The sequence below is a fragment of the Anoplopoma fimbria genome, chromosome 12 (assembly GCF_027596085.1).
Source record: "Anoplopoma fimbria isolate UVic2021 breed Golden Eagle Sablefish chromosome 12, Afim_UVic_2022, whole genome shotgun sequence".
NCBI classification, from domain to species: domain Eukaryota; kingdom Metazoa; phylum Chordata; class Actinopteri; order Perciformes; family Anoplopomatidae; genus Anoplopoma; species Anoplopoma fimbria.
In genome coordinates this window covers 5497625-5520713 of record NC_072460.1, presented here as the reverse complement: position 1 = coordinate 5520713, position 23089 = coordinate 5497625, and the positions used below count along the sequence as shown (strand labels likewise).

The following is a 23089-nucleotide window of genomic DNA, read 5'->3' as shown; positions in this document are numbered from 1 at the left end:
CCGACACACGCCGGCCAACACAATCACCAAGTACATGTTGGTACTAGAAAGCCAGAGAGGCAGTAGGCGAGAGGTGGAGGTGAGCAGGGCACCTCTGAGTTTGTTGCTCAGCATTAAGTCCTGTAGAGGAGAGGTCAGTACAGGCTGAGGCCAAACTCCAAATCACTGCAGAAAGTGAAAGTGTAACAATGGCACTTTACCAAAAGTGATAGGACATGTTATCGAAAAAGCAGAGGGGCAAACAGTACTGGGAGAGGTTTCCTGTCTATATATCAACTTTTTCAGTGAAGGAAATGGCATTTCCTGTTATTAATAAGACATCTGGGGTGTGATTTGCATGCAGTCAGCTGTTTCCAGTACAAACCCCCCTCTGTGTATGTGCATGTGTCTGTTCGTGTGTGCAGGAGAGGGGAAAAGAGACACCTATAGATTTACATCCTGATTTACCTGCAATGATTGCAGCTCACCAGACTGGCTGACAGATATAAAAGACAAAATCTGGCTGACAGATATAAAAAACAAGTTCAGTCCCATGCTTTCTTGACTTAAGGTGTTTGGATGTTAAATGAGTGTCTAAGTGTACTGTGTATGGTCAGAAAAAGAGAAAGAGAGAGAGAGAGAGAGAGAGAGAGAGAGAGAGAGAGAGAGAGAGAGAGAGAGAGAGAAAAGATAATATGCAGAAGTTTAAGTTTTATAAAGAGATTCGGATGCATTGCATTTTAATTAATCCCAAACTAAAAAATTCTACCCACTGACAGTACAAATGACCAAGTTATGCAACTACTTACTATATGCTAAAACTATTAGTGGACTGTTTGGTCAATCAACAGAAAAATGTATCATATTGATGATAACTGACTGTTCTTGATATTTAAGACAAATACATGAGGGCTATAAATGGACTCCAAGTAAATAAAATAAAATAAAAACTCCATTAAGGCACATTTAAGTTAAAAATTGTCTGTAGTTAATAATAAATCATTAAACAAAATATCTATATATCGCCTAATGATGAAAACAATCATTAGTTGTAGACACTCTGAGTCTGAATTAAGTTAGCTTGACTATTCCCCAGACACAACTTTGAGGCAGGTAATAAGGAGCAGAAGAGACAGAGATGAAAAGGATGTGCAGCGGTAATCTGTCTGTCTTGTCAGTGTGCTGCAAACAAGGGGTTGATTTGTATCAGGGGACATGATTATGAGCGTCTCAGCCTGCAGAGACCCTGACAGAGGCTCAGATATCAAAGACACACAGAGCGCGAGGCGGCCGATGGCAGCCAGAGATCTTTGGAGAGGCCTCCTGATACACAGAAGATCCAAGCACAGGGACACAAACACAGCGCTTACACTGAAGCACACACTCCAACATGATCTCTGCCTTTGGCCGTCTATTCAGCGCAAATCACCAGTGAAATAACAGTTAAAGTCCAGAGGAAATGAAAGATGCCTTTCAACCCTTTTAGATTGCATCCCCCAGTCTTATTGTGCAACTATTTAAAGCTACTACGAGGATTTTGCCGGTCCCTGTGGATAATAGCGGTATTGTTTCCGAGCATCAGAGTCCATTTAAAAAACTCCTCATACCAGGAGCAAAGCAGCTCCTGGTATGAGGAGGTCACGCTGCCACCAAAGCACAGCGCTCTCCTCCCACCAGAGCTCTGACTGCAGGTCTAAAGTGGCAGAAAAGCTGGATCTTGGTCTCTTTCCGGTACAGACCCTAAAGAAGCTCTGACTTAATCAATTATTCTTCTAAAACAACAATGGAGCATCTGAGAACTGCCATCACATACAAAAACATCAGTGGCTCTATCACGTAAGCAGCTGAGCACTCACACCTGACAAGTGAAGGGCCATACCAGTGGTTTTGCTTACAATTTTCATTACTGAAAACCATCTGTCATCCAAAAACACATGCCTGCACTGGTTGCCATTAAAGTTACTTAATTGTAGAGTTTTAATAGCAATAAAATGGCAGACTGATCCCTTAATCCCTCCTGGTGGTGTATTAAAGTGCTGAAGTCAAGGTCTTTCAAGAGAGCATTGCCATTCGGCTGCCAAGCAGCTTTTTATTCAAAAGCTATTGAATAAAAACTTGCTACCTCAATAGGAATTTAAAATTGTGCTTCACAACAACGAAAAAAAATACACAAAATTCCTCTACATCAAACTCGGCAAACAAAAAGCAATTCACAATGAAGTAACTCTGCAAAGTAGTGACAGTTACAAAAGAGTGCAGGTAAACAGCAAGGTCCAAATATTGGTCAATCCAAAGAAAATTAAAAAAGAGGAAACACAGTCCCTCTCTCCCACATGGCCAGTTCTACCAGGCTGAGCGGCCTCGTGGATCCTCTTAACCTTTCAGGTTAGAGTTGATCTCAGCAGCAGGGCGAGAGGCCAGGTCCTTGAGCTGATTAAAGCAAGACTAAGAGCCATGGGAACATGCACCTCCAAGCACACACGTCTAAATACCCTGACAAGTGAAAAGACATTCAGTGGGTAAATAATGAGAATCCTAAAAACTTTACCCCACTGAATGTAAAACATAAAGCCGTCCACATTCCTAGGAATGACCCACACCTAAAAAAGCCCCACAGGGAAACATGCTTTCCAAGGTCACGCCTATAGATCTTTATTGCTGCTAAGAGTGAGCGGACAGTGATGAAGAAACATCACACTACTGTCTCAATGATGCTGCCTGTTCTTCACCTGCAGCGAAAAAATACCATTCAAACTATTTGAGGTTGTGAATCTGAGCTCTGCTCTCCATTAATCTCTGCTGTTGGTTAATCTGGTAGGAATGTGTGTCAGAAATCTGCCTCCCAGCCATGAGAGACCCACTGGTGTCAGTGACAGAGCAGGTCCACACAAACACACACATTCATCATTCAAGTATCCCAGCTTCAACTCTTCACCTCAGTTGTAGATAGACAAAACTTTTGGTAGAGCTATATTTTATTTTCTTACTCTTTTCTTTTCTTTGGTCTAAAATGTGTGCCATCCAGACATATAATATGAATTTCTCTCTGTTATGTCTTTTTTCCCCACAGAAGTTGAAATACTAGGTAAAAACAAATTTATCCAAGTCTTAATGCAAACTTGTTTCATTAAAAGAAATTTGACAACTAGATTAGGATGTCACAATGTTTCATATTTCACAATTTGCATATTGGATTCACGATTGGCTTCCAAGTAGTTGTAATGGCACAAAATCCTAATACACATCAACTCTGAAAGGTTAACCTAATAAAACTGTCTTACTGCAGCAAATTAAGATTAAACAGCTTATATATATATATACTCACATATGTATTTATGTATTCATTTTGACTAAAGTATTGCAACTCACCAACAAACTATTTAACCTAACAAGTGATCCACCCACAAAGTCCCTCAAAACTCACATTTCTACGTCACTGATAATGGTGGCTACGTAGTGGCGAGCAAGGTAGTTCTCCAATCAGAAGGTCGGTGGTTCGATACCCGGCTTCAGCAGTCGATGTGTCGATGTTGCATGAATGTTAGTTAGAGTCTGATGGTGGCACCTTGCATGGTAGCCTGTCATCAGTGTGTGAATGATAGGTAATATACTACTGACTTTGGATAAAAGCGTCTGCTAAATCACTGTAATGTAATGTAATGTAATAATGGTTCATATTGCACTTCAGAAACACATTCGCTGCCCCTGTCGGAATATCATGGTAATATACTTTACAATGGTGTTTTTTTGTTGTTGCGTAATTGTTCTTAACTGACTTTGTGTTCTTGAGAATAAAGAAGGAAGGAGACGATGGAGCTCACCTGTTCACAGTGTTCTTCGACTCCTCTCTCTCTCTCTCTCTCTCTGTCCCACACACACACACACACACACACTTTATCAATCTTTCTCTCTCTCTCTCTCTCTCTCTCTCTCTCCTCGTCACACACACACACACACACACGACGTCCCGCAGCGGCTTCTCCCTCTGAATGAGCCCGCTCTCCGGTGCGCAGCGGTCGGCTACAGAACGGTGCTCAACCCGGCGAGGAGGTGGAGCCCGAGTGTCACCGGCGGGTTTAACGCTGGTCTGTGACTGAGAACAGGAGCAGGTAGGTCCCATCCACCCTGCTGGACCCCACCCAGTTATACCAGGCCAATCCCACTGCTCCAGTTAAAGATTACCCACTGATTCATACATGCTGTCCTTTCAGGTTTTAGAATTCAAACTTCAATGAAAAAGCTTTAACATACATTTTAATTTGATGGATAGAAAAAGAAAAAATACCACACTGAACTTACAGTACCAGTCAAAAGTTTGGACACACCTTCTCATTCAATGGTTTTTCTTTATATTTATTTTTATTTTTTTCTACATTGTAGATTAATATTGAAGACATCCAAACTATGAAGGAACACATATGGAATTATGTGGTAAACAAACAAATGCTCAACAAACCAGAATATGTTTTATATTTTAGATTCTTCAAAGTAGTTGAATGAGAAGGTGTGTCCAAACTTTTGACTGGTACTGTACATTTCAATTTGATGGATAGAAAAAGAAAAAATACCACACTCAACTTACATGCACGTTCTTTTTGGAATCTCAGTTTTTTTCCATCACTTTTCACCTGGAAGCAAGACAGAGGATTTTAGGTTAAAAGCATAAAGGTGAAAGAAAAGCTGTATGACGAGAATAGAAGCCTTTTCACAGAAGACATTTGGATTTGCCATTGTGAGAAGCAAAGGTGTTACTAAATATATTAATGAGGACATTAAGGATCAGTTCTGCTGAATTGTCCCAGTAAGTAATAGTGTCGGCATGAACAATACAAGGACCCTGAACCCTGAAGTAGTGATTCATTTCGTAAGCTACGCCTGTGTTTTTTTAAATCATAATCCTGTCTATTAAACATGCAGCACACACTTTTTACTTACACAGCACGCGGCTGTAACCTTAATTTATATTTCTAGAAGTTGTGCCATTGGCCTCGCGTTCTTTTACACTGGTATCCCAAGTTTAATTTCTGATTATACATTGCACATGGTCATTTCTTAAAAAAATAGTTGACATAGCTGGGCCTAAGTGCATGTACGTGCATGTACATGCATGTGAGCGTGACCCACTGGTTAACTAATATAGAATTTTTTTTTTCCTGTCCATGATGAGCCCATGTGATTGACTGTTGTTGTTTTTGGTTTCTTTTACATCTATTGACCCATGTGATTTCCTTCCCATTTTGAAGTGGCAGCAAAGAATATATAGCAAAATATCGTGCAGCCCTGTTTTGCTTCATGGGGGGAAGATAGTGAGAGAACTCATCGCTGACAGGATTTGTACCATGGGAATTATCAAGAGATGATGACAATCTCCATCGCCAAGCTCATTATGTGGTGCCAGCCAAGTGAACCGATACGTATCACATATCCCCAACCAGCAGACGCCTAATACGAAGACAGGCTCCTTTACAAGAGGTCTATGTGTGTGATTGTGTGTGTGTGCGTGTGTGTGTGTGTGTGTGTTTGTGTCAAGGTCTGATGGGATCTTTGAGCATGTGACCAATAAAGTAAGTTGTTAATGAAATGAGAAATGGAAACGAAAAGGGCATACACTTTGTTCAAAATAATGTGTTCACACACTGGGACTGGGTTGAACTAAACTAAAAGGAGGCAGAGTGTGAGGGAGAAAAAGAGAGACAGCGGCATAGCAGTAAAGTATGCGGTCAGGAGTGTGCAGGTTGGGCAAGGTGTAGCCCAGGAATGGCTGGAATCCATAATTATCAACAATTCCGTGCAGAAGTATTCTCCTGTAATACAAACATGAAAGTAAACAGCAAGTACAAAACCTGCACATTTAAAGGTGAATAGAGGCCTGTTGTACAGTGCTGTATAAGCAAGCACTGAGGACAGTGATCAACGAAAACACACAACATTTAAGCAGTGGTTCAGCGAAAGAAATATAAGGAAAAGAGAGAGAGAAGGCAACTTATAGATTGGCCTGAAAAACTGTGACAGAACAGCAGAGACAAAGTTTAAGAAGAGTTCTGGTTGGAAGCGAAGGCTGTAATTTGTTCAGAGTGATACTCTTTGAACGGGAAAACACCTGGAGGAGGTGTTTTAGCTGATTGCTACATACGCTCAGAAAGCGAAAATGAACAGTTGAAAAAGCCGGGTTACCCTCTGCTTGTCATTCTACACGTGCTTTCATGTAATTTGCTGAGTGAGTGTGCATGCATGTGTGTTTTCGTTTGAAGGTCCGATCAGTTTTACTGGTTCAAGTTACCCAACATTAGTCTGAGAGGAGAGGGAAGCGTTACAGTGTCAAAAGTCAAAACCTTTTTTTTTTTAATGCAGTCTTGTGGTTTAAAAATGTTACTGTTAACCGGCCTCGTTTACTTCGGTTCATTTGAGTTTGACAGGCTGCCAGCTGGCTGAAATCTGTAGCCTGAGCTGATGTCTATGAGTCACAGTCACCAGCAGTGAGTAATTCATTCCATCTTTTAATCCTGTATACTGTAAACACTGGGTATACCAACAGTGGATCAAAAAAGAGTGTAAATCAGGTTATCAAAAGTGACCGATACGCAACGTTTATTAGTTTTAGGTGATTATACACTAATGAAAACATATTTATGAAAATCATTTTCCATTTCTGCGAATCAATTCTTCTAAGTGTTTTCAAATTCGACCTGTAAACATTTTTTTTCTGCTACAGTATGTAATGCAAAAGTTCTGACATTAACAAAAAAGTGACATACAAAAAACCCTTTGAGACAAAATAAATAATTCAGCATTTACTTTGGATTCCTGACATAAAGACTGCTTTTTGTAGAAGTTGATTTGAGGTCTTGTCAACATGCTTGCAGAGTAATGACTGAAGCATCCACATTATTTGAAGATGTACCTCAGAGTTACACCACAGATGTTACTTCAGCCTGAGTATTCCTTTTGTATTTAGGCATAATGATGGTGAAGGTCTGCCCTCTAGTGAGAAAACAGCTCTACTGTTGCAGTTGCCCCCAAAGAGCCCATTTGCTTCTGGAATATTAAATTACGTAATTACTCAATCTTGTGAAGGACTTATTGCATGGGTGGAATATGGTCTCAATAGAGAATAACATGTAAGTCTCCTTTAAAAAATATCAAAAGGGTTTTGCAAAATGATTGTGCCTTTATTTGTTACGTGGTAATGTGTTTAAAATGATCAAAATGACCTTCGTCAGCACTATGTAATGTTTTTATTTTTTAAAGTTTCACACAAGTTCAAATCATGTATGGGTGAACATTTCACCCATACAAGAAGGTGAAAATGTTCAATTTTCAACCCTTCCCTTTTTCTTTTTCACATCACTGGTCAGTCCTGCTTCACCTGGATGTCACCGAGTGAGTGAGTGAGTGAGTGAGCGAGTGAGTGAGTGAGTGAGTGAGTGAGTGAGTGAGTGAGTGAGTGAGTGATGAAGTTACACCCTTCGCTGGTCGAATTGGAGTTTCCCCATTGACCGTTGCTTTGGCCCTGAAGGCAACACAAACTCTTCACTGTGCATCCCGACCAGTTCTGGATGCCGAAACAGGGACTTTATCTTTACGTTGTTTTTTGTAAAACCAACATTTGAGGCTGTGGGCATGTTTTATTTGACACAGGATGCAACCAAGACCCACCATGAAGTTTGAACTGAAAAATAATACATAAATAACAGACAAAAAAAAACAAAAAACATACTGGGCTTCGATATACAAGATTTTTTTATTTCCTCCTTGCTGGTTGTTGGATTGGTAAATCCTCATCTCTACAAATGGACCCTGCCTACACACTTAAAAAGAGGAATAGATAATTAAGTTCCAGTCAGTCAAGACATGTCCAGCATAAGTAGCATATACTCACCAAGTTGATTCATAATGACATACGAATGAAAGAGGCCTAAAGATTTACCAAGCTCCAAAGTAGATCCAGTTCTACGAATTGTTCTTATTTGGAAAGGAGTGTGCAATTTCATTATCCAGCTTCTTCAAGGGGATCAGCTTCAAAATCTCCTCTGGTACAGATGCCATGTCCCTGCTTAATTGACCTTTCACTCATTGTTTCCCTGCCACTCAACATACTCTCCCTTCCAGTGTTAAAACAGCGTCTTTGTGTGTGTTTTGAGTATCTATCATGAGCCCTCTCTCCATCTTTTTTTAGCGATGCTTTCCTCAGCCCTTTTGTTTTCATGCACCTGGAACCGATTTTGTATATTGGTTTTGTGTGGGTTGCCTTGTCTTTGGGTCTTATCAACTAATTATAATTAAAGGCGAAAGACAAATGAATCATCATGGTTTTGACAAGAGAAAGACAATTGACCAACAGATAAGAGAGCAGACCATTGGGGAGACAGACAGGGTGGAAAGGCAACAGTAAGCAAAGCAATCCGTGAAGGGGGACCACATGGATGGCCATGGTACTGCCGCTGTCCGTCTGTCTGTCCACCCTGAAGCCCACCACGACCCCTGCTCCCTCCTCTCCACTACATTTCTCGCCATGTACTTTTTCTCTGCACCAGTACTATGCATGCATGCATGTACAGTATGTGTTTTACTTGCATCAGGATGAGAGTTGTTGTGAAACCACAAGGTCTGCAGTAACGAGATGAGAAAATGTTAAAGAAGACCTATTACGTATTTGAGGTGTTTATTCAATGCAGTACAACTTCTGAGGATATGAAGACAAATGAAGTCAGACTCTTCCTAGTCACCTTCCACATGCTTTGCAAAAAAAAATTAAAAGGGCACTCAAGTGTTTTAGCATTTTACCTCCATCGGCAGTTGGGGTACTAGTGAGATGCAGAATAAAATACTTCCAAAATTCTGAATCTAACATTTCCCATGATGCAACTCAAAAGCATCTTTTCATGAGACCCTCCACCACTTAGTTTCACAGGCAGAGCACTTCTCTTCATCACAAGTGAAATGACTTGCCCCTGGGAGAGCCCATTTGAACTTGCAAACCCCTTACACATACATTACACATTTTGGATAAAAATACAAGTTTAAAGTAAAAAATAAAATCTGGTTTTATGAACAATTCAGTGCTCAAGTCACGATGTGGAGTAGTTTTATGATGTATAAAATGTTCACGCAGCCTCATTACAGCAGCCGTGGATAAATAAAGTGGTTTAACAAGACAAGGAGCGTGCCGTTGTGGACGTCACCCTTCTTAGTCTCCACATTTTTATTCAAAATTATTCTTATAAATATGGTTAATTTTTTTAATCAACCTTTTATATTGCAAGGCAGTCAAGTCACATGTCCTCATTCTTGTAAATTAGGGCTGACTCAGTGTCAATCAGTGTCTATCACTCTTGTTTAACGCATGAATGTAAAAATCCATTGTGGGATATGAGTTGCCTGGGAACCGGATGAAACTCTGGGTTCTTTGATTAGTGCTACATAATCAAAAAGATTACAACTTACATGACATTTCCCATTCATGTGCACATAGAGCCTGAGCAACTCTGTCCAGACTTACGCCAAAAATCCACACGGTTGTGGTAAAAAAAGACCTGTTCATTTATTTGAATGCTGCCGCGTTTCATGCTCCCCAAGAGGGATTTGCTGCTTCTCTTAGAAATTCTGTCCTGGCCCCTCAGTGGTGGAATGAACTCCCCACCGACGTCAGGACAGCAGAGTCGCTGCCCATCTTTAGGCGCAGGCTGAAAACTCACCTCTTCAAGAAGTACTACCCTGAGCCTTCCTCGTAGCACTTATTGCATTCGTATTAGTTGTTGCACTTACTGTATTTGTATCAGTTCGCTGCACTTATTGAATTTGTATTTGTTTACTGCACTTATCCTATTCGTAGTAGTTTGTAGCACTCACTATATTCGGATTAGTCTGTTGCAATTATTGTTTTTGTAGTAATTTGCTTCTGCACTATACTTTTGCTCTGGTTTATGCTTTAAGATGCTTGTTTAAGAAAGGAGATGCACTTATGACTTCTGGTGACTAGTAGTTCTCTTGAATACCTATGTTGAATACACTTCCTGTAAGTCGCTTTGGATAAAAGCGTCTGCTAAATGACTGTAATGTAATGTAATGTAATGTAATGAATGGAAGCGGGCAGCTCTACCCGGCTGGCTGTGTTAGGTGCGTTCTACCATTAAAGAGTACTCAATTTAGCAATGTTGCACTCTGACTCACAGTGACAGTTTAGAAAAAGGGTTTTAAAAAAGCAGAGTATTGGTCTTTTTTTATCCCACACATTCTTCTTCCTTGTCAAAACCATGTGCCTACATTACCCACAATGCAACTGGACCTCCAACAGTTCGCAGCACAGGCACAGATAAGGTTTATACAACTTTTTTTAGTTATGCAGTTTCCAACACCTTAAAATCTTGATATGTAAAATCTGTTGATATCCCCTTTCACGTTACCGTACACTATATTTGCTATAAATGTATATGTATATGTATATATATATAAAATTAACTATCACCTGCAGGTTATTCATTTTGGTTGCATGGAAGGCTAATTTCACCTTACCTTTAGAGTAAATCGATGAGGAAGTACATGAATATAGAAATAATACCTAAAAATATACAATGAAAACAACCAAAAAAAACAAAACAACATAACATATAGACGTTAATATATATATATATCCCCACATGAGGCAGCATGATTCAAAACTTCAAATCCCAACAACAATCTACTTGATGCCTGCAACCATGTGGATCCACCAGTTGGCCTGCACGGTCCAGCCCTGCTGCTCACACAAAGTGATTTGCTGGAGGAAATGCTCCTTGGCCTCTGCCTCACCCTGTTCCTCCTGGAGCGCCTCCCGCAGGTAGCGCATGTCCTCTGCAGCACTCAGCTCAGGGATGCCCGTCAGCAGCATGAGGGAGAAAAGAGTGACCAGCAGACGGGAGTGCGAGCGCAGGGAGAGGTATGCTTGGATGCAGGTGTCCTAATATGGGTAGGTGAGAAAGACGAGAGAAGGAACATAAGGAAATACGGACCAAAGATAATATTAAATCGGAAACAATATCTGACAAATATATACAGCACATTTACATATGAGCACATACACAGGCACTGTGGATCCCGTTGTACATTAACTTATGCACACAGACATAATCATCCATACCATAGAAGTTACTATTTAAAGAAAGATGTGACCCAAAAAATTAAAAAAGTTTGGTCACAAAATGATGTGCTTATTCCTTTCTCTTTCAGCGAGTGATCATATATTAATTGGCATGTAACCATTTTACTGTGTGGACTCAGAGTGCTATTTTGGGGGACCTTCCAGTAGAGAAGATGCAAGCAGCTGGCCCCCTTTTCTTCCCACCTGGCTGCCCCTCAGACAGAATGAGTCCGCCACTGCTTAGAACTTAACGCATGTATTCACTGCTATTTCAACTTAACACCAGGCAGTGTTTTGCTGCACTTCCTGGTTGAAAGATTTAAGCCAACTCGGACTACACCCCGCGTCATTGGTTAGTTTAGATAAAATAAGCTGCTGCCACCTGCCAAATACAGGGTAGTTGTTGGCCATAGCAGGTTAAAATGTCAGGCCGCCTCCAGTAACATTAACGAGTGGCAGGTGAGGAAAAAAAAAATTCAGAACTAGATTAGAAATATGATCCTGCCTGTGCATCACTGCAGCCAAGTGAGAAGTTTAACTACTGAAGGTCACTTCAATAGAGGCACATTTTGAAATATTTCAAAAGTTTGCCTGTAAATTGCTTAAAGGATTACACTGGCATTATTCTTTATTTTTTTAAAATGTCAAAATATCCCATGAAAAGACCAAAACCATCAAAGATCCTACAAAAAAGTATGTGTATGCCTATTCCCTTTGTTCACACATGCACAGAATAAGGGCTTCTCACCCTGAACCGCTGAAAGTAGAGGCTGTTGCGCCCTTTGCCCCTTCCCATGACATACAGGAAGTCAGGTGTGAGGACGAATGGTACGCGCTCTCTGCTCACGCCAAGGAAGTGCTTCCTGTTGCCCAGGATGTGACCGAAGTCGATGTGAAACAGGTTCCCTGAGAGGCCCGGGAAATACGAAAGCATTTAAATCAGTCTGTCAATCAACTCATGTTGGTTTCACAACTCAGTGATTTGTTCATTTGTTCATCTTTTCCATCACTCTGTCACTCTCAGTGAGATTAACATTATCTGGATTGTTTATATTTGCACAAATGTAGACAGGTTTACTCAGCTAAGGTCAATTAACAGCTTGTGCGATGTGAACCAAACAAGTGGCACATACCTTGGTCTGTGATCATGATGTTGTCGTTGTGTCGATCTCCTATACCCAAAACATAGGTGGCCACACAGTAACCGGCACAGGACTTCACAAATCTCTCCACGGTCTTGTAGTGCTGTGGTTAAATGAGATCACAGCAGTGCAGTAACATAATCGGTAGCGTGCGGCCGATACCAACTATGTATACTATACAAACAATATATGTGAAATAAAAGGAATAAAAGTCAACTGGTCTGCACTCTTAATTTAGACAAGCTTTATAAAGGTTTCATTGGTAGGTAAACATGAAAGTATAGTAAAGACAGGACATCTAGTGACAAGATGTGTCCACTGAAAAAAAAAAAAAAAAAAGATTGGTTTTTCTGGGTTGAAAGTGGTCAGCCAAAGGGACATCCTGTCATTAAGCCAATATTGGCTGGAGCAGGCCTTTTCACATCTTGTCGAAAACCCCCCGCCTTTAACTTACTATTTCCTGGAGTGGACCTTTGGATTTGAGCCAATCAAATAGAGCATCGTTCCTGAAGGCTGCCGACGTTCCTCCCTGGCTCCATTGGACGGCAGCGATGGTCGCTGCATTTCTCACAATCTCAATCATACCTGTCGAGGAGAAACTTGATTAAATTCACTCTTTTTTGTTGTTGTTGTTGTTGTTTTTTGTTCATGTCACTTTCCATGGGACACCCTGATTGTGTCCTGGGTTCTGTAAATTACACATATACGTTTAAAGAACAGTGTTGAAAAGTGTTTTACACATGCTTTTTTTTCTAGCCTATTTAGTTCTTCTTTATCTCTTAATTACATTCCAACATACAACTGACAAAAAAAGAGGGAAAACAAACCCTGCCAGGGACTTTTGACTCATAGCAACAGACAAAAAAATATCTTAAGACCAAACACACCCCATGTCACACTAATCCAGAATAGAGCTGTAGGAATGAGTCTTAAACCATGGAAATGAGTCTTTGGACACTCATCTCAAAGTCATGTTTTCTCTTCATGTGATTTTGGTAAGCCTGAAATAAGGTCTTTGGTTAAGAGATTTTGTCTAAATGTGCCTACAAAACCTCATCATGTTGAACAATGTCCCCCTTTAGCTTAGCAGTGGTGACATAAAGTCGCTTTTTACTTCTGCTGCTTGCTTACACGCTTCGAAAATCATAAAGGGGGTGTTCATTTGTAAAGATTATCTTGCTGAACAAAATTCAGCAAATTATCTTTGCCACAGAGCCACAGAGCTTATTGTCCTCAATAACTCAAAAACAAAATTAAAATTAGATATAAATAAGATGAAATGAATACGTATTCATAACAGAAAAAGGAAAATAAAAAACCTACCTACTAATAACAACAATCAAATTATTAGCACCAGTAGCCATGTTTCCAGCATGCAAATCAATAAACACCGTAGCAGCATCAAAAAGTCTCTATTGTCCTCTACTCTGTTCTTTTCTTTTCTACGTCAGTGGCATGATTCCAGATGCGCTTAGCTGAGTAAAGGGCATGCCACAAATAACCGCAACATCCTGGGTTCAATTCAAGCCTTCGGACCTTCAAACAACATTTATTTTAGACCTTCATGTTGTAAATAAAACGGTAACGCTTTATATACGGGTCTATATTTTACAAGAGATTGGCTGAAGAAAACTATGTAATCCGGTAAAAACAATAGGGAAAATGTAGACAACACTCTTCATTACTCTAAGCAGGGTTTAATTAGTCAAATGACTTTATAAGCAGTTGCTGATATGCAAAAGGAACTTTCAGATAACACACTTAAACGGCTAACTGAATCAATCGAAAACAAATTTGAAAATGACCTATGTTGTGTCCTGTGGAGATGCAGCCATACGGAACAAGGTTAAGGTCCTGAGATTTCTCCTGCCAGATAGAGTCCATCACCACCAGCGTCTGAACAGGAAGATGCAAGGAGTCAGGTGTCACTTTATCCAAAAGGAAAGAATATATTCACCAACATAAAATACCAACAATCTTTATTTTGCAGTGAGATGAATGATTAACGATAAAAGTAATTCTCTTCGACCTGAATGACCAGCATGTCCTGTCGGAGGTCGTCTCCCTCTTTGAAGATTATTCCTACAGGTGTAGCAGAGGTGGGCGACGGCATGGGAGTGAACTCCAGCCACAGTGGCTTCTTCTTGGAGGCCATCACCTTGCATTTGTCCAGCTGGACGAGAGGAATACAAAGAGAATTGATTTGTTTATGATGAGCTTGACAGTTTATAGGAAATGGGTTTTATTTAAGGTCTGACATGGACTAAAGCCTTAAAACTGTTAAAGTTGGATTATTTTAATAGATATTTTTAAATGTGTCGTCCTTCTCAGATCCATCCATCTGAGCACATAGGCCTGCACACAAAATATTTAAGTCGTAATTAGTTTGGGTAGTTTAATATCACTAACTGTCAAATGTTTATTGGCATCTTTGTAGGATGTAATGTAGTAACCACACGCTCTAACAAGGAAAAAGTTTAACCGAGCGTTCATTTCACATTCTGACTATTGCAGGTCAGAGTAGCTGGATTGGACAGTAGAAAATGAAAAATGATGGGCAGATATTTGAATTTAAGAGGAAGAAATGGAAGGGAAAAGATGAGCAAAGTGGAAGGGAGGAGAGACAAGGCATGACAAGCTCACAGAGAGATGAGAGAAAGAGAAGATGGAGATTTAAAAAAACGTGAATGTGAGGGACGAGGAATTGAGCGAGACCGAATCAAAGAGAGAGAGAGACAGAAACAGACACTGACCGGGTGATTACTACAAATCCAGCAGTGTCAAATAGTTATTTGCACTCACTGTGCTGCCAAATCCTTTTATCATATCATTTACAATGTTCTTATACACCATTGGCACAACCGGCTCAGTCCCAAACAGCAACAGAAAAAGTAAGCTCCTAGCTGATGGACATAGAGGAGCACTTAGTAGATAATAGGCCAGATTTTTAAAGCTAACCGGAGAATGAATATAAGTGTGTTATCACTGTATGTGTTCAACAATGTACCACTGGGAGGTTGGGCCATTAGGAGGAACAACTCACACAAGACTAAACATGGCTAACAAAGACCAAGAAAAACTTGAATAACATGTTTTATTCAACAGCAACACAATCCCAAATTATACACATAAAAGAGCAGCATTAGATAGGCTTACCAGGATCCTTCCAGCTTTGATCCGGGGGTCAAAGGGCACCAGAAACTCATCCGGTAGATTACTGTTTTTAAGGAGCTCTTGAAGCTTGAGGGATGCTAAAGCAACAGAAACATAAAGACACTGTTATAAAGACGCTGCAGCTCATTCTTGGCTGATTCCACCCGTTTCCACCCGTTTGGTGGATGGATTTTGACTTTGTTCCAGCATTCTGTAAAAGTATATCTATAGTATACTTATCCACTGTAATATCTTTCTTAGATGTGTCTCACCTGTAGGAGGCAAGTCAGACTTGTCACAGAGTTTTTTAATGGTTAAAGCAACCTCCTGCAGAGCCTCTACAGCCTGGACCTGCTGGGCGAAGTTGTCGAGCATGGCCTGACCACAGCCCAGCAGGTAGGCCTCCAAGATCACAGCCATGCGCTGACGGAAGTAGAGACACCCTGCCACCTCACTGCGGACATACCAGAAGAAGAAGTAGCCAATTCTCTTGCTCTGCGGTGGAGGGGGAGACAATGGAGGTGAGGTGAGTTAAGAATACAGATGCAGATGTAGCTCCAGTGAGGCAGGTCAGGGAAAAAAGATTCACTGTTTTAATGAGCCTCTATCTGTCACAGAGACGGTGTCCGTTCAGACATGTTCTTTTGACATAAAATCACACCTCTTCCTCTGCTGAGACCATACACATTGACATTTACCCTTAAACAGTGTTGATCTACTGTACGTGATTAAAGTAGGAGTCCAGGAAGAAAGTTCGGAAGTGGCGCACACTCAGTGAAACTTTTTCCCTGAGTATTTGCCAGCTTGTAATAAAAATAAGCGTGGTACTATGATGAGTTTTAAACCATGGTTTGACAGACTTTTGGAAAGTCCTTTTGCCCAAATCACTCTTTATATTCAGTGTGTGTGAATAGCTGTGTCCCAATCCAGCGGCTGCATCCTTCGGAGGGTGTATTTGTAGACCGATTACGTCCCATTTCAACGACTCCTTCTAATGCGGCCGACAAATGCAGCCCACTTTTCCCAGATTCGGAGGATACAACTGATGGATCCTTCGCGGCCCAACATATCCCAAGATTCATTGCGTGCCGGTGAAGTTGATTTTTTTTTTTATGACATGGCGACTAGTGGACCAGCAACGGGAGAATTCACATTTAAATGCAATTATTGGGTTTTAACTCAAGTGAATATCTACAGATACAAGTGTTAAAACTAAAAACAAGGCACCTGATCAGATCACACTTATGTTAAAATGAACGGTTAATTTACGTGACACTATTAACTAACCAGCTGACGCTACCGATAGCAGCTCGTCCATTTTAATATTTTAACTCAGCTTTACGTCTTTTATGACTAGCTGGTTGCTAGGAGACGGGAGCGGTAAAAGGGTGGGGGCGCGAAAAGCTGCGTGACGCAAATCATTAGTGTGTCCTTCAGTCAATCTAGGCCCAGTGTACCTACACACCTGCCATCAAACCAATTTGTCACCTCTCCCTGCTCTGCACACACCTGTCCTCAGCCCTGCAATTTCTCCCAGCCATAGCCAGATTATTGTCGCAGTTACTGGCCTCAGCAGGTTTTGTGTTTTCCTCATGTTGCCATGGACACAATTAAAACTGCTCTTGCCCCCTCTGCCTCATGACCATCTGCTCGTCTGTCTGCCTCCCCTGGGAGCCTTCACAAACGTATGATTCCATAAATACAGTGTATCACCTCTCGCAGACTTACAGTTAAATGTAAGTTAACTGTGTAAGTTAGTTGATTTTATGATGTGCTATTTTTAGGAGAATTCTTTTTGTGACCGGCAAATAAATGTTTTTCCCAATTTGTACATGATGCTCAGTCTGTAATCTTCCCAGCTGTGTGAAACTGATACTCCCGGGCTGGACAACCTTCTGTGTGGAGTTTGCATGTTCTCCCCGTGTCAGCGTGGGTTCTCTCCGGGTTCTCCGGCTTCCTCCCACAGTCCAAAGACATGCAGCTTAGGTGCATTGAAGACTCTAAATTGCCCGTAGGTGTGGATGTGAGTGTGAATGGTTGTTTGTCTATATATGTCAGCCCAGTGACGGACTGGCGACCTGTCCAGGGTGAACCCTGCCTTCGCCCATTGACAGCTGGGATCGGCTCCAGCACCCCCGCGACCCTTAACTGGATAAGCAGGTTAGGGAAAATGGATGGATGGATGAACTACAAAGCAGGAAATCGCTGTCTGTCTGTCCTTTGTATATATTAAGAACTCCTCCGATCCGAACTGGCGGGAGTGCTGTTGGGAACCCCATTGAGTGCTTTTTTTAAATTTGAGGTAGCATACCTGTTCAATATTAAAACACTTTGAATAAACAAGCCTCTTTGTAGCAGCAGCAAAAACGCAAAAAGAAAGATGTACCACTAACATTTTTCTTTATTAATCCAAATATAATATAGGCATGTGTTGTGTTGCTTACAAATATTAAGATGCTGCTTGACTCACCCGCAGAGCTCTTTGGATGAGGTACCGAGCAAGGAAACTGTCATGGTAAGGTTCCACTTTTAGGGTCTGTATGAGTAAACAGGAAAGAGAAATTTTTTTAAAAAAGGTTAATGGCTAGGCTAAAAGGTTTTGCGTCATACTGAATGTTTCCAAACTGGAACATCAACATCTGCAATATAATGCAGTGCAACTCGACCACCTCCGTCATACCATTTTCTGACTGTGGTTTAGTGTGCCATGGAGAGCAGAGCACATATATGAGACACAGCATTCCTTTCCTGGAATACCACCAGGCAACAGGTTTTCATGTTATTTTGTAGTGGTGGTATTAAGTATAAAATATATATTTTATTAAATGCAAATGTCAAATATATTCTTTAAACACAATATGAACAATAAGAATAAAGCCCAGACCACATTATGTCTGAAAGGGCCATTAGCCTCAGTCTTTAACACAATATGAAGCAGTGGATCTGGAGCTTTTAGGGGCCCCAGGGGGTCTGGAACCAATTGTTTAGTTTAGGAATAATAGGTTTAGGATTATAAATTTATATTATATTTATAATAGGTTTAGGATTTTCCCTTTTTGCACTTAGATTACAATTTTTTTGCATTGGAGTGGATAATATTGCTAGGGGCTTCCAATAGCAAAGTATGGTCAAATATTTTGTTATTGTCCCAGTTCCTCTACACACACGCTTTGTATGTGGCTGGATTCTTTTTCAGTTCAACAACACACACTTTCGCCATATTCTACAAACACATACCTGCACCAGCTGCAACAAATACATCAATACATCATCGTTTGACAGGCTCTCCAATCTCTGGACTGCCAGTCTCCTGACCGTCCCGTCAGCAAAGTCCATGCTTAGCAGCTCCAGGGCCACCGTCACATCCAGCTCTCCAGGATCCCAGTTTCCCAGTAGCCAGTGGACATCCTCCACCACTCTGCGGTTCATCCAATCAACATTTCGCAGATAATGGGGTAGATTTGAGGCGTAGCGGATGCTCTCCTCCCGGAACCTTTTGAGGCAAGCCTGGTTTGTGTTGGTGACCGAGGATGGGTTTCTGAGAGTCACATTGTCTGTCGATGAGTCCTGGCCATCTTTCACATGCAGAGAGGGAGAATCTGTGTTGGGTAAGGTGGAAGGGGGTGAGGAGGGGGAGGCTGCATTAGAGGAGGCGGCGGATTTGGTTTGGGGGAGGCTGGAGGACGGAATGCCGGAGCATTCAGAGGCGCTGAAGCTATTTGGTAGAACCACAGGGAAGCTGTAGCGGTCCAGAAGGAAGCTGATAGCCATGGAGTCTGCTATGTCTGGGTTGGTGGCAGATGACAGCTTGTCCGCCTGGTAGGTGATGGCCTCTTCATCCACGTCTGGGTATGACCACATGTGCATGGTGTAGGGGCCCTGGCTTAGGAGGGACCTGCAGGGACAAACAAGTGAACAATACTGAGACTCACTTATAGACTCACTATATTCATGACTCTCCTGGCAGAAATGATTATTTCTGCATCATTGCCATTACAATGATTAAATGGATGTTCCTAAATTGTTCCCTTTCTGCTTTAATATTAATATTAATATTAATGTAAATAAAATTGATACGAGCACCAACTGTATCTTCAAAATTTCTGCTAAAAGCATAGTTTCCATAAAATCGGACGTAAAAAATTCAGTAGGAAATTCCAACCAAGGCGCTTTTTGATAAGCAGAGGAATTTTATGTAAGAATTATGTTAAAAACCCAACCTGTGGTCAATGAGGAGAAGATTGACAAAGTAGAGCACCTTTCCTTTCCCTTTCTGCAGGTTGGGTGCTTTAATGACTGAAGATGGTTGCGGCTTTGAGTCTCTGGTTACTGAAGATTTGGGGTCTTTGGTTACTGGGGGGATTTCACCACCACTAGCATTAATAGTGAAACCCAGCTTGGCTCCACGTGGCAGATCGCTGAGGAGAACGTCAAAGTCAAGCCACTCATTCCACAGCACTTCTTCTGCAAAGGTCTTTGGGAGGGAGGACACCGAAGAGAGAACCTTGTTTCCGTAGAGTATGGAGGCTTTTACGTAAACTGACTGAGGGCATTTGCTCGGAAGGTTTGGGATGTCGAAGCCAAGCAATTTCACTCGGAGCCTCCTGTTGCAGTCCCACAAGGATATCATGAAGATGTCGTCCAAATCCTTCCCTTCGAGGCGAAGATCGTCATGGGAGCTGAACTGGCCACTGGAACTGTCAACGAGAGGCCAGTCCACGAACTTGACAGTCTCGTCGACGAGCTGCGACACAGGGACCACGGAGAGGTGGAAGTCTTGGTTTGTTTTCAAGCACTGTCGAACCCAGAGGAAACTGCTCAAGGGGTGGTCTCCAGATAAAAACTCCTCCCTCCCCGAGACTTTCAACACCAAACTATCCGAAGTGTCATAATCAAGCCCCTGGTCTGCCGCCACCCTTCTAAAAAATGTGAGAAGAACACTTGGTGTCGCACTAAAGTCCACCTGTATGCTGAAGCTGATCTTGCTCATGTAATGGAGGGTGACGGGGAGCTTTCTGTTCAGCTGGTCCTCAAGGTCATTTGGAATGGGGGCACTCGTTATCCAAGGTTCTGTGGCATATAACTTGTCATCCCGATCCTTTAGCTCTTGTCTTCTCGGAGATGCCAGTTTCCGGCGGGTGAACATGAGCTCGCCGAGTCTGTCAGAGGCTTCTCTCTCCAGGTCGTGTCCGATCAGGTAAGCCAGATGCTGCTGTTGCTTCTTTTTCTCTTCCGAATCGACTGCCATCAGCGGTTTTACCACTATGTGAGCCGACAGACGGCCAGCGTCGTCACATGACCAAGGGATGTCCAACGTCCTGATGACCTGACAGTCGTCGTAGGCCTCGTACCAGTCGTCCTCCCTGGCATACAGCAGAGTGTATTTCTCCGGGTCCAGTAATGCAAGTGGGTCTGGGTGGCAATTTTGTTCCTGTGCCTGAAGGCAAAGAGACAAAGATTTTTGGAAAATTGTTGATGGTCGCAGCTTGATTATATATTTTTGAACCAAAATTCAGCAGCCACACCAGCAGCTCTGTGTGGTTATGTCATAAACTGTAGATAGCATGTAGCACAGTGCTGGTTTAAGCTAAACGCTATTGTCATCATGCTAACATACTTAAAAGAACAATGCTGACATGATGATGTGTAGCAGTGTTACATGTTTTTAATGTTCTCCACTTAGTTTAGCGTGTTATAGGCATTTATTTAGCTCTGCAGGTAGTTGGTGTAGTATTAGACGAATACAAATTTTGACCTGATAACGGACTAAATAAAAAGTTGTAGCATCACCGCAGTTTCAACTCATCCTGAGAGGAACATGAATGTGTGAAACCAAATTGAGGTACTTTCCTTGAGTATTTCCATTTTAGGCTTTACTCCACAGCGTCTCAGAGACGAATATTATACTTTTTACTGCACCTCATTTATCTGAAAGCTTTAGTTGCTTTTTCGGATATATATCCATATCCTTCCTGAACAGTGAAAACCACATATCTTGATTGTTTCTGATAAAAACTGGAGGATGAAGTGTTCCTTTTAAGTTTTGAGAAAATTCTCCTACTACTTAAGCAAAATAAATTCTTAGAAAAGCCTATTGGATCAGCTGGAAAATGCATCGAAACAAACAGGGCTGTTTCTCTTTTCAGAGATATGTGGATCTCACAGGACAGGGACGCCACAAACACAAGAGAATATGATGCATTACTGTAGATAAAACTTGCCAACAGTAGAAAAAGGAATAAAAAAACTCTAAAGCAGTAAATTGCAACATACATATTAATGAGGCAGTGATTGTAATCCAGAAACATATCTAGTAGTAAGCACAGACTGGAACATTTTTACTTTTGGTACTTTTAAGTACATTTTGCTGATAATAAACTTACATACTTAGCTTAAGTAAGGTTTTGTTTTTTCACAGTGTTGTATAAGTACTTTAAGTAAGTTAAGGATCTGAATACTTCCATCACTGCTTGTTGAGACATTTTAGGACTTTTCCTGACCCTGTCTGCTTTCCATTTCTAACCCTCAGTCACCACCACTAGCACCACCTGAACTAATGGTCAATATGTGTGCATATATTGAAAAAAAAGTGCATAAAACACTCACAAGTGCATAAAGTATATACATTTTTTAAAACAAGAGACGATCCATAAGGGTTTTGCCTACCTGAATGCAGATGCGTAGCCGCAGCTGGTGGACGCTGCACTGCGCAGGGAGGATGACCGACACTGACTCGCAAGCCATATTGACATTGTAGTCCTCATCGCCAGACGCCTGCGTTGGACAGGGCCCATGCTTAAACTCACAGATGAATTTTAGGTTGTTCTCAGAGCCGCCCTGAGTTGGCAACGCAGATAAAGAGTCCACAGCATGAGGACTGACAGCTGGATTCAAGAGCAATGAGGCATCCATCGATACTTAGGAGAGAAAAACACAAACTTAAAAACAGTTTTTTAAGACCTCTGAATCTTACTGATTACCAGATCCATCTCTGCATTGTGGTTCACAGGTTGTTAGTAAGGCATTGCAGACGCAGCGCGCAAATGAAGGAAATCATTAAGAAAGAAAAAGATTTCTTACATGTACAGGTGCTGCTTTCTAAAGATCCTAGGGTGCAGTCCGTGTGAGTGTGTTACCTGTTTGACTGTGTGGGACTGGTGTGTTTCCTTTTTTTTTGTGATTGCTCGGGGACTTCCTCATTCTTTTATACCACAGTTCTCAAACACGTAGACATGAATACCAACAAAACACTTGACTGACACTGAACATGTTGACTTGTCTTGTTCCCTTTTTGCACTTAGATAACAAATTGGAGTCAACACTTTCTGACATGTTCACAGTTAACAGGCCGGGTACTTTTTACAGTGTTCCACTTTAAAACAAACTGTATTAAAAATGAAAAGTGTTTCTCTTTGTTTACCAGTCAACGTTTGTTAAAAAAAAAACCACAATGACAACAGTGTGTCAAATGGGAATAGTGCTAATGTCTCGCAGGAATGCACCAAACCTGTTTGGGTGGTTTGACTTGCCCTTCTGCTGAGGCACTGTAGAATGGATTATGGATGCACCTTCAATTGAGATGAAAGTTGGAATAAATCTTATTACTGGGTCTTTGGACTCAGGTGCCACAATGGATCAGTGGGGATTTAAGTTGTTCTTATGACAGCCTGACAATTTAATTTGACCTCTACAGCTGATG

At 41.4% G+C, this 23089-nt stretch overlaps 2 protein-coding genes across 2 annotated transcripts in view; both read right to left on the bottom strand.

Annotated features, from left to right (window-relative positions):
• lamb2l (laminin, beta 2-like) overlaps positions 1-4079 on the bottom strand; it is a 51917-nt gene extending 47838 nt beyond the window's left edge. The window contains exon 1 of the mRNA XM_054609023.1: positions 3801-4079. The gene's annotated coding sequence lies outside the window, so the exon portion shown is untranslated. The remainder of the gene's footprint in view (positions 1-3800) is intronic.
• Positions 4080-10657: 6578 nt separating this feature from the next.
• Positions 10658-22302, bottom strand: si:rp71-17i16.5 (phosphatidylinositol 4,5-bisphosphate 3-kinase catalytic subunit gamma isoform). The gene is made up of 12 exons (XM_054609703.1): positions 22057-22302; positions 19611-20827; positions 18628-19285; positions 17861-17926; positions 15663-15885; positions 15394-15488; positions 14267-14410; positions 14043-14133; positions 12692-12822; positions 12229-12340; positions 11844-12001; positions 10658-10915 (listed from the first exon to the last, which is right to left on the bottom strand). Exons 1-12 carry the CDS (start codon positions 22300-22302, stop codon positions 10658-10660), a joined length of 3399 nt encoding a protein of 1132 aa, XP_054465678.1.
• Positions 22303-23089: the final 787 nt, after the last annotated feature.

Excerpts from the sequence above, each read along its gene's own strand:
- si:rp71-17i16.5 (XM_054609703.1), bottom strand. The coding sequence starts at position 22,302 with ATGGATGCCTCATTGCTCTTGAATCCAGCTGTCAGTCCTCATGCTGTG. Across the intron at positions 19,286-19,610 it reads CTTCTCCTCATTGACCACAG|GTCCCTCCTAAGCCAGGGCC; the intron begins GTTGGGTTTTTA and ends TTGTCCCTGCAG. Across the intron at positions 14,411-15,393 it reads TCAAAGCTGGAAGGATCCTG|CTGGACAAATGCAAGGTGAT; the intron begins GTAAGCCTATCT and ends CCTCTCGTCCAG.